The 15,631-nt window shown below is 40.4% G+C and overlaps 1 protein-coding gene across 5 annotated transcripts in view; it reads left to right on the forward strand.

Moving 5' to 3' along the window:
* Positions 1 to 15,631, forward strand: part of GSN (gelsolin) — an 89,293-nt gene that overhangs the window by 31,557 nt on the left and 42,105 nt on the right. Inside the window, exon 1 of one of the 5 annotated variants that reach the window (XM_001369758.5) lies at positions 14,626 to 14,931. The exons of 3 other annotated variants lie outside the window; for them this stretch is intronic. In XM_001369758.5, coding sequence (XP_001369795.2) covers positions 14,803 to 14,931 — 129 coding nt within the window. In that variant the 5' untranslated portion in view covers positions 14,626 to 14,802. Of the gene's footprint in view, positions 1 to 14,625; positions 14,932 to 15,086; positions 15,164 to 15,631 lie in introns of those variants that run through there. One more of the 5 variants, XM_003339579.4, reaches the window with a different exon arrangement.

The following is a 15,631-nucleotide window of genomic DNA, read 5'->3' on the forward strand; positions in this document are numbered from 1 at the left end:
TTAAAATAATGTCCAATTTTCCCATGTTTTGAGTTCTAACATTCTGTATCCCAAGATCCTTTTCAGCTCAAACATTCTGTGGTTATATAATTCTATGACCTTTCCTTTAAATACTTCATCTTTTCCCAGCTGAATTTGTCAATCTTTCCAAAGGGGGACAGTCCCCTTCCCCCCCCTCCCGAATATATAGTAGTTATACATATATGTTCCTACTCTGTGTGTGTATACATGGGAGCAGATGGGTGAGGGCATCAGCTACATCGTTTATGAGCAGTGGTTTGACCAACTTTTCTCTCCCTTTAAAAATAAGTAAAAAGTTATCTTTTTTCCCTTCACTTTGCCCACTCTGCCCTCTTCTGGCCATTTTTGGTAAACTGTGGCTGCTCCGGAAGCCTTCAGATGAGAGGAACTTTTGAAGTGGGCAAATTCCTCTTTCTAAAACTAGCTAGAGGAAAGGTTGGCAGAAAGCAGGCCATTCGACTAGTTCAGATAATAATTTGGTGGGGGGAAGAGTAGGGGTATGTGTTGTTGGGGCAGGGAGGTGGAGAAGCTGAGGTATTATTTTTCTTCCAATGTAACATTAACGTCTTTATTTTGGTTTGGGAAATGAGCCATGCTTTCCCTTTAAGTCCAAATAGTTCCCTGGCATTGACTCAACTAAAGTTAACGCCCATGCTGGGTCCTGCTTGGAGAGAATCAGAATCTTCCCATCCCACAAGCTGCCTCCAGAGACCCTGTTTGGAAATGCCTGTGGATGGACCTGAAGGTAGAAAATTGCCAACTTCTCTTGGCTGCAAGTCCATTCCCTCCCCTTTCCTTTCATCCTTTCCTCTCTCCAGATTGACTCTTTCTTTTCCAGGGCCTGGGTTAGTAATAGGGAAAACTAGGCGGGGGAACAGCCAGTCCCTGAGCCCAGGACACAATCATCCTAGTTCTCAAGCTAGCAAACAGGGCAGAACTAGGGATTACAAAGAGATAGACTTCTGCCCAATAGAGGAAAGGCCCCTCCCAGCATGTTCAGTAGACTCTCTGTGGAGGATTTACAGACTGGGATTAAAATTGAGGATCTCATAGGATAGGAAGGCACAGATGCGTGGTGATTTGCATCAGTGGATGAGTGCTGACATGCTAGCATAAATGAGATCAAGTATTATTGAAGAATGGACGAATGAGAAAGTGTTTCCTACCAATTAGCATTGCCCAATAAAATAGTGAGTTTCCCATCCCTGGCAATCTTCTGACAGTAGCTGAATGACCACTTGTTGAATAACAGAGAAGGAATTCTTGTTTAGACACAGGTTGGACTTGACTCATCTTCAAAAACATTGTCTCTGCCCCTCCCACCTTCTCTATATAAACTCCCTAAAGCAGTGATGGGCAACCTTTTGAGCTTGGTGTGTCAAAATTTGCCAAAAAAACTGAGCATAACTTGGGTGGTGTGTCACTTCAAGACATCTGTTCCCCCCACCCCCACCCCCATCCTTCTCAGCATGTGGCCCCATACTTCTCTGTATTCAGCCACATGTGGCCACATGTCATCAAAAATGACTACCCAGTGTCAGTGCTGACACGTGTGTCATAGGTTCACCATCACAGCCCTAAAGATAGGGACCATCTGTCCTCCAAGTTCCATTCCAGTTCTGAGATTCTACGATTTTTGCCTTTAAGAGGCAGGAATATGGAAACATGTAGTGGAAGAGAAACTAGAATGAAGGAGAGCACCCAGCTTGCTCAGTTCTACAAAAACATAAAACAGGGTGTGTTTCACCCTTGTCTTCATATGCTCAGCCCTGTGCTAAGAGCCTTGGTGGGTTCTTAACTGTTAGGAATAAAAAGGGGTCTGGCCAGAGTTATAAGCTTTTTAAAATGAGAGGCTGAGAGATGAGAGGAAAAGGATATATATAAATTTCCCTTAAGGAAAGCTCAACAAATCCTTGATGAATTGAATATCAATGTATCATACTAGCATCAAACTAGGAATATATATATATATATATGTATGTATGTATATAACCATTAAACATTTATTAAGCATCTACTATGTACCAGGCACTGTGCTAACTGCTGGGGATACAAAAAACCCCTGCCCAATGCAATGATCCAGGACAATTCTGAGGGACTTAAGAGAAAGAATGCTATCCACAAGAAAGTACTGTGGGAGTAGAAATGCAAAAGAAAACATATGACTATCACTTGTTTATGAGTATGTGATTTGGGGTTTTGGTTTTAAAAGATTGCTCTATTGCAAAAACGAATAATATGGAAATAGATGTAAAAAGGAAAAGGAGTTTATTTTTAAAAGGATTGGATTTCATATTTTAAGTATGTGGTCACCAGGAATTTAATTAATTCCAAAGAGATTTTATTTACAATTTCATTACAAAATGTAGAAAGGGTGAAGTAAGAAATCAGAGAGAGGATAAGGTAAGATATCTACCCTAAGCACTAAGTAATTTATCTCAGCAAAGCTGAGGACCTGGGGAAGCCTCGGACAAGAGTAGGTTTTTTTCCTGAGGCTGGTCTCTTCAGAGAAAAACCAGCACTTAAGAGTCAGTCTTTCACTCATCACATGTCAGTCCAGTCAGCAGATTCTTTATCAGTCTCACCAGGAAACAGGGTCTCAAGTCCAGTCAGCACTCCAAGGAATGAAGAATTGACCTTTCCCAGGAAGTAACAGTTCCTTTTAAAGATGCTTCCTTTGTGTCACTTCCTGTGTCTTCCCCTAATTTTACATCTACTAATCACAGTTGACAGTCTGCTCTAGGACTGCCCAGAAGGCAGTCAGTCAATTCTGATTCGTCACCCACTGTTGCACATGTGGGTCACAGACCTCCCCCACTCAAGTGTGAATGGGATGTTTACACCTTTGGTGATTAAATCTAAAATGGACAGATCTTCATACTTAACTTTAAGTTCTGTGTTTACTTTTATGGGAATTAAATCTAAAAATAGGCAGATCTTACAATTTTATCTTCACAGTCAGAGGAGAGTTAAGTATTTTCATTGTTATAATCAGGGGACAGTTAAATTTAATCTTCAAAATATCAAGTGATAACATTTTAAAATCTTTTTTTCCTTTTTTATTTAGAATATTTTTTTATGATTACATGATTCATGATACCCCCAACCCTCCCCCCCTCTTCCTTTCCCCATTCCAGAGCTGACAAGCCATTCTACTGGGTTAAACATGTATCATTGTTCAAAACCTATTTCCATGCTTTTCATATTTGCAGATTAACATCAAAATCACATCCCTATCAAACTATGTGATTGTTCATATGTTTTTCTTCTGCATTTCTGCTCCCACAGTTCTTTCTCTGGATGTGGATAGTGTTCTTTCTCATAAGTCCCTCAGAATTGTCCTGGATCATTGCATTGCTGCTAGTAGAGAAGCCCATTACATTCGATTGTGCCACAGTGTATCTGTCTCTGTCTACAATGTTCTCCTGGTTCTGCTCCTTTCACTCTGCATCAATTCCTGAAGGTCTTTCAGTTCACATGGAATTCTTCTAGTTCATTATTCCTTTCAGCACAATAGTATTCCATCACCAGCAGACACCAAATGATAACATTTGCATAACCCAATGTAATTACATGTTGGTTCTGGGAGGGAGGAGGGAAGAGGGGAGGTAGAGAACATAAATCATGTAAACATGGAAAAATATTTTTAAAAATTTAAAAATATATTTAAAAAATAAATAGGAAAAAAAGTCCCTGCCCTCAGGAGTTTATTATCTAATGAGAGAGACAATATGAAACACACACACACAAACACACCATAAGCTGTATGTGAGTTTTAAAATGGTTGAGGTCTTAAACTGTAGTGATTAAAATAGTGGAAGATATAAATTGTGATAGATATAAGAGAGGGTGAGTAAATTTGACCACAGAAAATATGTTTCACTACAGTGTCTTGGTTTTAAATCAAATATAAGGTGGTCACCAGGGAAATATTCCCAATTATTCAAATACCCAAGTCAACTGGGTTTTATAGAGATTTTTAATTAATAATATAATGAGGAATTAGAGAAAGAGTAGGAAAGGAATAATTATGAAGGGCCTCAAGCCAATATGGCTAGACCTGAGTCTTAAGAGAGAGAATCAGTCAGTCAGTCTTTTAACACTCACCACAAGGTCTGCCTAAACAAGGATTCTAGTGACACCAGGCCAGCTCCATCTCAGCTGACTCCACCAGAGAGAGCTCCAGCGAGACCTCCTTAGAGATTGTCCTCCAAGAGCTTCCCTTCTCCAGAGCCTCTCTCAAGAGATTCTTCCCAGGCGATCCTCATCAGAGATCCTCCAAAAGGATTTCTCCAAAAGGATATATCTCCAAAAGGATTCTGCTTTTTCTTATATAGGGGTTTTTCTCCCATGTCACCTCCCCTAAGTCCCTACATCTACCAATCACTGTAGACGCTTTCCAAAGGACTGCCCATCTGAATTCCTGCTAAGTTGACTAATCTCCTCAGTAAGTCTGAATCAGAAAAAAATGCTGCTGTGTCGACCAAGATCCTCAGTAAGTCTGAACTAGAGAACACAGCTGAGTCAACTAATCTCATTAAGAGAAAACTTGCCCGACCCCTTTAGGTACCTAGCATCCCATTGTATCAATTCTAAAAACAGGCCTGGCTCAAAGAACTCCTTGCCCCACCATAAGCATGGATCCAAGTACTTTCTTTGTTTGGCAAGGAGTTTTCTCCCCTAAAGCAGTCTTAAGTACAGTTGGAGTAGAGGTCCTCCCATTTCTGATCCTGGCGAGTTCAAACATCAAAATGGGGAATGTTTCTCAGTAGGGAATTTGTTCCAATTAAGAATTCCCTGATGGGGAAATTTTTAACATTCACAAGTCTGAGAGATTTCAAGATTTACATGTGTACTGTATACATAGGAAATAATTATCAAAGGGAAGACACTGGAATTCAGGGGAGTTGGGAAAGGCTTACTGAAGAAGGTGGGATTTTGACATAACCCTTGTCTTCAAGGAGCAAATAGTCTAAATTGAGGGACTATGGCTGCAATGGATAGAGTGTGGGTCTAGGGAGATCTGAGTTAAAATTCAATATCAACCCCTTGCTAGATAGCTGTGTAACCTTGGACAAGTTACTTCACGTCTGTTTGCCTCAGTTTCTTTCTCTGTAAAATGAAAACAATAACACTTACTTCCCAGGGTTGTTATGAGTCTCAAATGAGATAATATAAAGCACTTAGCACAATATATTAGACATAGTAAGTGCCATATAAATGTTGTCTATGTCTATGACCTATACACAGATAACAGTCACATAAACACAAAATTAAGGGCATGACAGATGAAGATCCATTCACAGAAAGATTTTTCCAAATGGGGCAATCAAGGAGGCTTTTGTGAAGGAAAAGGCATTGCAGTTCAATGGGTCTTGCCACCTTCCACTTGAATTCCACTCTAATCTTGGCTCTGCTTATAATTACTTTAACCTGTAATTATTCTTAGAGATAGTCACCAATTGAAATTACTTTCTTAATTTAGGGTCCAATACTCCCAGAGTTGTTAATTACTCACCTGGATTTCATAAATAAAAGGCTGTCTTTCAAGATTTCTACAGAACATTCAACTACTTTCCTGAAAAGGGAATGTAGCCTGAAGCAAACGAAGCTTCTTGACAGACTAACAAGACTAATACTTCCTATTAAGTAGCATGCTTTTGGGAAGTTTCAATGTGATTATGAACAGTTGGACATATTCTCCAGGCCAGATGATAAGAATAGCAACTCACATTTCTGTCCTTTGCCAGCTCTGCAAAGATCTGCCCTGATACTTCATGATAGGCAGTTAGGTAATATTATTAGATTTTGTTTCCAGTGCCTATCCACGCGGTGTAGAAGCAACTTATTTCTCTTCTCTGAGCCTTAAAGATCTCTACCTTTGTGAAATGTGGGAGTTAGACAAGATGATTTATTTTTTCTTTCCCTTTTTTAAAATTCTTACCTTTTGTTTTAACATCAATTCTGAAACAGAAGAATGGCAAAGACTAGGCAATCAGGGTTAATTGACTTGTCCATGGTCACACAGCTAGGAAGTATCTAAATTAAGATTTGAATCCAAGTCTTCCCCATTCCAGGCCTGGTACTCTATCCACTGTATTATCTAGCTGCCCTGATAAGATGATTTCTAGGGCCCAGTCTAGTTCACTGTAACCTCACTGATATAGCTGGTAAATGTCAAAACTTTTATTTGAATTTAGATCATCATAGATTTGCAGGCACAAGGGATCTCAGCCAGTCCTGGAAGGAACCTTAGAGCCATTCAAATCAAACTTCTTCATTTTGCAGATGAGGAAATTAAGGTATAGTGCAGTTAAGTGACTTGTAGTTACATAATAAACAGCAGAGTTGGAAATTGCACTGAGGTCTTCCTGTCTCCAAGTGTCATGATTGTTCCCCTGAAGTCCCCAGTTCTTCTGGCTCCCTGAGTAATTAATACAGCAGGATTTTCACAAAAGCATAATTAAAGATTTTATTTAGTGTCCAGCTGTAAAGATATTTATCTCATGAAGTCATAGACCTTCAAAGCTGAAAGTGATTTTAATGAGCAACTAGTCCCACTGCCTAGTTTTATAGATCGAGGAAACTGAGGTCCTAGAGGGGCTTTGTGACTTGCTTTGAGGCAGAGACAGATTTCCTCTTTCCTAGTCCTCAGCCTCTCTCTGGAAGACCTCAGAGCCTGCTAAATATATGGCTATAGCTGACATAACTCGATCTGATACCTGGAAAACAGTTGAGTTTTAGGCCCTAGAAGCCTCCTGCTTAATTCAGGAATGTAAGGAGAGGGGGCAGGAAGTCCCAAACACCTGAGTCAGCAGACTAGGACTAGCCAAGTCCTAAGAGTTTTCAGGGAAAATCATTAGGAAATATACTGAACCAGGCACATTTTTAAGTGTTCTCTGAGGAGACAAGTCTGGCTTGGAAAATAGACCTCAGCTAAAATCTCCACCCTGCCCCCACTTTCAAAATGTGAGGAACTCCACTCTGTTTGGGGGGGGGGGCGTGTCCTCTCCTCCCTCAATCTGAGCACTCCTGGGTGCTTCACCCAGAATTCTAGGACCAGAGCTGAGCAGCATGGACATCCTATGCAGGCTTCTCTTAGATGGGCCAACTAGGTCCCCAGGGAGCTTGTGAATTGTATGTATTGGGAAAGGGAGGGAGATGGGATGGGAGGTTGAGTTTCTGGCTGAGCTTATTGGAAAAGAAGCAAGTTGCCTGCCTATGTTTACTGACCATGGTGATCCTAATTAGGGAATGTCAGCCCCTCATGCCCCAGGGTCAGTGTGTTCCCAAGTAGGTAGAGGGGAAATAAATAAACAACTGAAAATCAGAAACTCTTGGCTGGACACTTCAGAAAAGGCTTCCTGTTAGCAAAATTCTGGCAAGGGAATGTTGGAAATTATAACACAAATCATAACAGCTCATGTTTCCATAAAGCTTTATGATTTAACAGTAATAGCAATCAAAGGCTTTTATTTCCATAACTCTTTAAGGTTAACAAAATACTTTCTTCAAAATAGCTGAGAAGGAAGCAGTGGGATTATTTTTGCCCCTAATTTCATAGAGAAGATGACTGAGGCTGAAAGATCATAGAATCATAGGATTTTATTCATTAATTCAACAAAGATTTGTTAAGTGTCATCTATATAGGCCAGCACTGTGTCAGAGGCTGGTGTAACAAAAAAGCAGAACCAAGAGAACATTACGTGCAGCAAAAGAAATATTGTTTGAGAATAACTTGTGTGCATTCACCTCCATAGAAAGAACTGAAAAATGGAAAAAAAAAAGAGAAATATTTTATGTATACATATATCTTTTTGTCAAATGACTCCTTCTTTGACAAATGATGTCAAATGATTGAGGAGAAGAGAGAGGAGGACACCAAATGAGAGTTTTAATGTAACAAATAAATACATTTAAAGAAAAAAAAGAAAGTTTACAAACATTCAAGTCCTATAAACCCTGTGAGACAGGCACAGTGGGTAATAGTCCCATTTTACAGATGAGGAAACAAAGAGATTAAATGATTTACCCATGGTCATATAACTAGAAAGTATCAAATTCAAGATCTGAAGTAAGGCAAATAGTTTATGGGTACAGTGGATTGAGAATCAGCCTCAGAGTTAGGAAGACTGACCCATACTTTTTGTGTGAAAGGAGGCATTCAATTGCCTTCTTCTCCCAATGCTCGAGGCAACTTTCTATTCCCAAGAGTTGCAGAGCAGGTACTAATCTGTATTGGTGAGGGGCATTCCCTATACCAAAGAAAGCATAGATCCAGTAGAAAAAAAATTCACCATCACTAGAACAGTCAGTACCAAGCTAATGGCCTAAAGCTAAAATATGGAATCTCCTTTGCCCTGTCCCCCACTCTCCTGGCAAAGTAAGTCAAAGAGCAGCTTAGTGATGAGATCCTCACTAGCCAGGCAAGAGGGGAGGATTTTTGTAGAGAAAGAGTTTAGTTAGGTCTAAGAATGTGAATAGCACTTCAGAAATAATCATTGCATGGGTCTTTTGTCCTGATTTCCCCTATCTTCCCAACTCTATACTCCAATTCATTTTGACATTTATTTATTTTGCTCCATTTTGAAAGAGGTGGCCCTTCTCCCAAACTCTATAATAAAAGTTATAGAGTTTGTGCCCTTATACTTCCCATTCTTTTTCTTTCCCCAATTTTCATTATTAGAGTTTTATTTATATTATTTTTTGTTCTAGCATTATATTCCTTTGCCATCCCTTCTTTAAAAAAAAAAATTTAAAGGAAGGGAGAAAAAAGACTAGTTTCTCTAAAATCAACCAATGCTTGGATTCATCAACAAATATTTACCAAGCAGTGTTTGGAGAAGGCAGCATGGAACAGTCTAAAGAGCACTTGAGTCCAGCCATTCTAGATATCAGTTCGGAATTATGCAAGAAAAGGGGGTAAACTGTCATTGCCCTTTGACCTAGAAAGTGGGTTTGTGTCCCAAGAAGATCAAAGATAGAAACAAAGATTTAATATACATAAATCTAGAGCTGGGAGAAAAAAATTACATTTAAGAAACATTTATTGGGTACCTACTATGGGACAGATTAGAGGCAGCTAGGTGGCTTAGTGGATAGAAGGCTGAGCTCTAGTGTCAGGAAGACCTGAGTTCAAATGCAACTTCAGAAACTTACTAGCTCTGTGATCCTGGGCAAGTCACTTAACCTGTTTGCCTTAGTGTACTGGAGAAGGAAATGGTAGACCGGTCCAGTACCTTTGGTAAGAAAACCCCCTGGACAGCATTGGTGTGCTACGGTCTATAGAGCCATAAAACATAGAACATGACTAAAAGATTCAACAACAACATATAATCACACACTGTACTAGGCATTAAATACAAAAACAAACTTGGAAAAACTCTTTTAGGGGGAAATGGCATGTATGTAGGGAATTCAAAGTACATGCAAAGTGATTTGGACAAAAGCTGGAATGGGATAAATTTACTATGGAAGATGTTACTTGAACTGAATTTTGAAGGAAGCTAGGAATTCTTTGAGGCTGAAGTGAGGAAGAAATGGATTTTAGGCATGGGGGACCATCTTGCAGAGTCAAGCCCACCAGGAGAGAACAGCAAGCAGTCCCTTCTATTTGGAATATTAGGGTGTGTAAAGGAGAGCAATGTGCCATACGCTTGGAAAGGAAGACAAGGTCAGGTTATGAAGGACTTAAAGGGAGTATGGATTTTGTCCTAGCGGCAACTGGGAGTCACTGGAGTTTTGAGAGCCAGAGAGTGACTTGCACTTTAGGAATATCGCTATGGCAACCATGAAGAGGATGGATTGGAAAGAAGAAATCCTAAAGGAAGAAGATTAGGTGACTATTACTAGACAAGAGATGAACTAGGATGGTGGCCATATGAGTGAGCAAAGAGGAGGGAATGAATGTGAGAGATACTGCCAAAGTAAAATTAACAGGAGTTTCAACTGTTTAAATGTTATGGGTGAAGGAAAGGTCACATTATGATTTTGAGGTTATGAACAGGGATGGCTAGAAGAATGATGAGCCCCTTAATAAAGTGGGGAAGTTAGGAAGAAAGAAAAAAATTTTTGGAAGGTGGAATAGAGAGACAATGAATTCTATTTTGGACATGCTAAGTTTGAGGTGCCCATGGTACATTCATTTTAAAATATCCAATAAGCAATTGATGTAGAAGTGATTTAGGAATTGTTGATTTAGGAGAGAATGGGCTTGCTAAACAGGTCTCCATGTGAATGGAATTAATAGTTAAACCTATGGTAGTTGATAAGATCATCTAGACAAAGTTTGGAGATAGAAGAGAAAAGGTCTGGGGCAGAATCTCGAGTGTTGTATGCCCACACATAGGCATCGATAAGAATGATGATCTACAATAGATACTGAGAAGGAGATGCCAGGCAGGAAGGGGGAGAATCAAGAGAGAAGTGTAATTAAAAACCCAAGGAGAAGAGGATATCTGGAGGAAAGGGGTAGTCAGCAGTGTCAAATGCTGTAGAGAGGTCAAGAAAATAACAAGCATTGAGAAAATGTCATCTGATTTGACAATTAAGAGGTCACTGGAGGGAATGGTTTTAGATGAATGATTGGACTGAAAGCCAGATAGATGGGGTTGAGAAAGAATATGAAATGAGAAAAGAGATCCATAGAATGCTTTTTGTATTTATTTACCTGTGAAAGGAAATAGATATAGAAAAGTGGTCTGAGGCAATGATAGGATCCTATAAGCTGGGTTTTTTTGTTTGTTTGTTTGTTTTTTAAGGTGGAGGAAAAGAGCTGCTAAGTGGCATAGCGGAAAGAGAGCCAAATCTAGAGACAGGAGGTCCTGGGTCCAAATTTGGCCTCATACTCTTTCTAGCTGTAAAACCCTGGGCAAGTCACTTAACCCCAGTTGCCTTGCCCTTACTGCTCATCTGCCTTAGAACCAATACTTAGCATCTAAGATGGAAAGTAAAAGTTAAAAAAAAAAAGAATGGAGGAGAGTTGGGCACATTTATTAGCAGCAAAAAAAGATAAGTAGAATAGAGATTAAAAATGAGTGTGAGATCCTTCCTCCATCCCAGAGGTTGGAAACTAGGTGTGGAATCTTGTAAATATTGTCAAACAGTTATTGCATTGATTAATTTTACAAAACTGACTTTTTCCCCTTTTTTAAAATAAGAAATGGCTTTTTTTTTTGGAAGAAAGGGAGGAAATGAAGGAATGGATTCAGAAATGATTGTGATGCATAAAAAAAGATGAATAGAAGTAGAATTTTTGAAAGAAAAGAACATTAGAGAAAGAGAAGAGATGTTTGAAGTGACAGGCTCCTGCATAAGACTGAGTGGGGTGGGGTAGGATCAATGCCACAAGATGAGAGGATGGAGTTTGGAAGAAGGGCCACGTGTTCCTCTGAGACTGAAGCAAAGGAGAGAAAAGTATAATTTTTTTCCTAGAGTGAGAATGAGGGAGGAGGGGAAGAAGGTAATGTCAAAATGACTTGGAAGTTAGCATAGAGGAGAAGGAATTCAGGATGGATGTTCTCATTTTTTTTTCCTAGAGTATTTGGCAAGGACCTCAACTGAAGGGAAGGGGTACATAGTGAGTGGTCGGTTGACTTGAGGAAAGAAGAGGTTTGAAACAGATGCTGAGGGAAGTGTATAATTGAAAGCAGCACCTATTGAACTAGTAAGGAACTAGAAACAAAATGGGGGCCCACTGATTGGTACATCAAGAAAAAACAAATGTGTGGAGTTCAGAGAAACTTAGTGAGATGTGTATAAATTCATGCAGAGTGAAAATAAGCAGAACCAGGTAAACAATTTGCTGGATTACAGCAATGGGAGTGGAAATATTGAGGTCCTGTAAATGACTGAGTAATGAGAAAATCACTGAAAGTCCTAGAGAACAGAGAATGAAAACTACCTACCTCATGGCAAAGAGGTGAGAGGAGGTGCTATTTGGACAACATAATGTATCTATTGTAAGATATGGTTACTGTATAGGAAACCTTTGTGTAAATATTTTTCTTTTTCAATGTAGCTCTCCCCTGTCAAGGCTGTGTTAAAAATATAAAAGGCATCAATAAGATGTATTTAAGATTTAAAATGCATTTAAAATTAAATTAAATTTAAGTACATTTAAAAATAAACTTAAAAAGTTAAATTTTTAAAAAGGCTGGCTTAGGGAGATGGTAGAAATAGTATTGGGATGAGAAGTCCAGGGAGACTTTAATAACTGTGTAATAGTGGGTAAGATGCTGAACTTCTCTAAGTTTCAATTCATTCACCTTTAAAGAGAGGATAACCATACGAGGTTGTTTGGAGGAGTCATTAAGATAATGTCTGTAAAATGCTATAAACATCAGTCATCATTTCAGTACATTGGTATCAAATTCCAATGGTGGGGATATAAAGTCATTTCAAATGTAATCCTTGACCGCAAGGAATTTAAAGTCTAGTTTAGAATACAGGACATAGGGAGATATGATGATAGGAAGATTATCATGATACATAGTTTGTACTGACTCCTCTTGGATCTGAGAAGACATGGGTTGGAACCTCTCCTCTGATGACTCCTGATTGTGATTCTGGCCAAGTCACTTCCCTTTTTGCAACGTGAGTTTCATCATCTGCAAAACAAGGAAAAGAATACTTGTACTCTGTGCCTTAAAACTTAATTAGATTAGATTGTTGTGAGGGAGGAGCTTTGTAGACCTTAAAGAACTATTAGAAATATGAACTGATACCATTTATTACTGTTATTAATTTTGGAATGTTAGAGTTGAATTGAACCTCAGAGATCATTTCATCCAACTCTTTCATTTTACAAGAAAGGAAATAGGCCCAGAGCAGAGGGGTAGGAGGACGATGAGGAAAGGAAAATGCCTCAGTGAACTATAACTTAAGAGGCATCCTGGGGGTGAGGGTGGGAAAGAGGAATAAAGAGGACTGGACCTAGTCAGGATACCCAGGTTCCAGTCTCAGCTCTACCATGGCTTTGTTATTGTCATCTTGGACAAAGATGCTATGTATTGGAATTCCAATTTCTACGTCTGTTTTTTATATGTGTGTGTGTGTATATGTATATATGTATCTATATGCCTACTTCATAGTTTTCAGAGCCAAAGAGGATCTTAAAGGCCATCTCAAGTGGCAGGGATTCTTAACCTATGTTGTTAGTCATAGATCCCTTTGTCAACCTGGGTGAAACATACATAAGAGAATAAGAATTTGATACTTATATTCATAATTGAAAGAAATGCTAAATTTCAGTTGGATGCATTTTTTCTCTTCCAAATCCATAGATCCTCTGAAATCTATAAACAAAGTCTTTGAGGGTCCCTTGGGGTCCACAGACTCCAGGTTAAGAAACCCTGTTCTAGGAGCAATGTAACAGTGCAAAGAGCATTGATTTAGGCAGAAGAATTGGAGTCTTATCTGTATTCTGTTGCTTACTATCTGTGTGACGTTAGGCAAGCTACCTTTATTTCGTAGTGCCATATTGTCCCTGTCAGTGTTGCTGTAAATTGGAGGTGATGGATTAAATGGCTCTGATTTCAATCAATCAACAAATATTTCCTAAGAATTTACTCTATTCCAAACAATCTGTCATCACAGTCCACTTCTCAAGCTTCTTTTCTTCCCTTTTTTGTCCTTCAGATGAAGGAAATGAAGTCTAAAGACATGAAATAACTTGTGTGAAGTCAAACAGGTATATTGTGACAGTAGTAAGTAGAAGCACTGGTATTGGTGCCCTGGCTTTCTGAATGCAAATTACTTACTCTATATAATTCTTCACAGGGGTAGGAGCAAAGGCACATGAGAGCACTTTGTAAATTGTAAAGGGCTACAAATACATATGAAGAGGATTATTATTAGAGGTCACTATGGAAAGGACTTAGTAGCAAAGACCAGTTTCAAATGACCTGTGCAAATCATTTCCCCTAATGAATGGTCAGTTTCCTCATTTGCAAAATATGAGCAATGAAACTTGTGTGCCCATTCTCACAATATTGTGAAGAAAGGAACAAAAACCTTAAAGTGCTATAGAAATGTGAACAATATTACCATTACCACTGAATGCACAATGGAGAGAATAATCCCTGCCTTATTTCCCTTACTGGGGTCCTATGAGAATGCAATATATATATAAAGTGCACTGTAACCTAGCAAAAGACAGTAAAGACATGGGCAATGCTCCTGCATGAGGGTGAAGGAAATGTGAGATGGCAACATTCAGGTAAAAAGAACATTAAACTTAGAGTTAGGAGTTCTAGAATCAAATATGAACTATCACAGACTAACTGTGAGGCTTGGATAAGGCTCTTTCCCTCTTTGTGACTCAGTTTCCTTTTGTGTAAAATGAGGGATTTCAATGAGATGATCACTAAGGTTCCTTTCATGTCCAAATCCCATAGTTCTAAGGATGGTGTTGTGGGCCCTGGTCTCTTTCATTGAAAGACCCTTAAGGTCCCTTCATTGGTCTGCCTAAACATGTCCTTCCTCCCCCCAAACCTCCCAGTGACTTAGCCCTGAAGTTCTCCCCGGGGCCCCACGTTTCATAAAAGGCACAGGATTGGGTCAGGGAGGTCAGATTGAGGAGGGCCCTGGGTCCAGAGCCAGGTGGCAGCTGCTTTGGCTCTAGACTCACGTGGGGAGTTGGGGCGGGTCTCCCCTGTGGCTGGGCGGGCCTGGCCACCTTATATACCAGCCAGATACTGGAGGCAGGAGGACGCAGCCAGTCTTCTCCCAGTCTTTTTGCCTAACGTTTCCTCGCTCTCCCCACCGAGCCTGGCCAGAGACATGGCCCGGGGCTCTCTGGTGCTGGCGGCCCTGGGCTGCCTTCTCCTGCGGGCAGGCTGCGGACACGCCGCTGTCACCCCTGGCTCGCTGGTCTCCTTGCTTACAGCCACCGTGGCGCTGTCCGCGGGGGTGAGTGCCTGGCGCCGGCGTCCCCTGCTCTTCCCAGTCCGCTAGGGGGGATGGATCTTCGCCGTTCTGGGGGGAGGGAGGCAGGGACAGAGGGAGAAGGGGGGAGGCCGGGGCAGTGAGCTTCCTGCCCTAAACAACCCCATTTAACTCTCTATTATAAGTTTTTTCAGATACAACGCTAGGAAAAGGGGCATAATTAAGGTCTATAATGGAAAAACTATTCTGTTGCTTTGTAAGTATGATTTCCGGTCGCGGTTTCAAGCTGGACCCCTCTTTCTCTCCTTTTGGCTGTTATACTGGGATATTTACTAATCGACAGCATCGCCTTTGGAAGTGCTCTTCTGCCTTCTTCAGCATAACCAACTGCTCACCTGCCGAGATCTTTCTTCTTCCTGGGGGCAGAGTAAATGGGTGCATGCAAAAAGTTTTCTCTTCCTCCTGTAGCTCCAGCGCTGGGATGGACCCCGCCCCAGCAGACCCACAGATCGATTGATCCTGGGGTTGACCTATCTTTATCCTCCGAGTTGGCAAACAGGATCAGGCTCTTTGCTGCTGGGGTGTGGGTGGGTCAATCCGGGAGGGGCTGTGTAGGGCTTAAAGTTCAGGATTTGTTCTGGTTGTGTGTGAAGGAGATGGGGGAGGGGGCAAGGCTGTGGCGGAAGCAGGCTCAGTCTGGGTGGTCTCTTTAGGTTGTTTGTGG

Source organism: Monodelphis domestica, chromosome 1 (assembly GCF_027887165.1).
Source record: "Monodelphis domestica isolate mMonDom1 chromosome 1, mMonDom1.pri, whole genome shotgun sequence".
Taxonomy (NCBI): Eukaryota; Metazoa; Chordata; class Mammalia; order Didelphimorphia; family Didelphidae; genus Monodelphis; species Monodelphis domestica.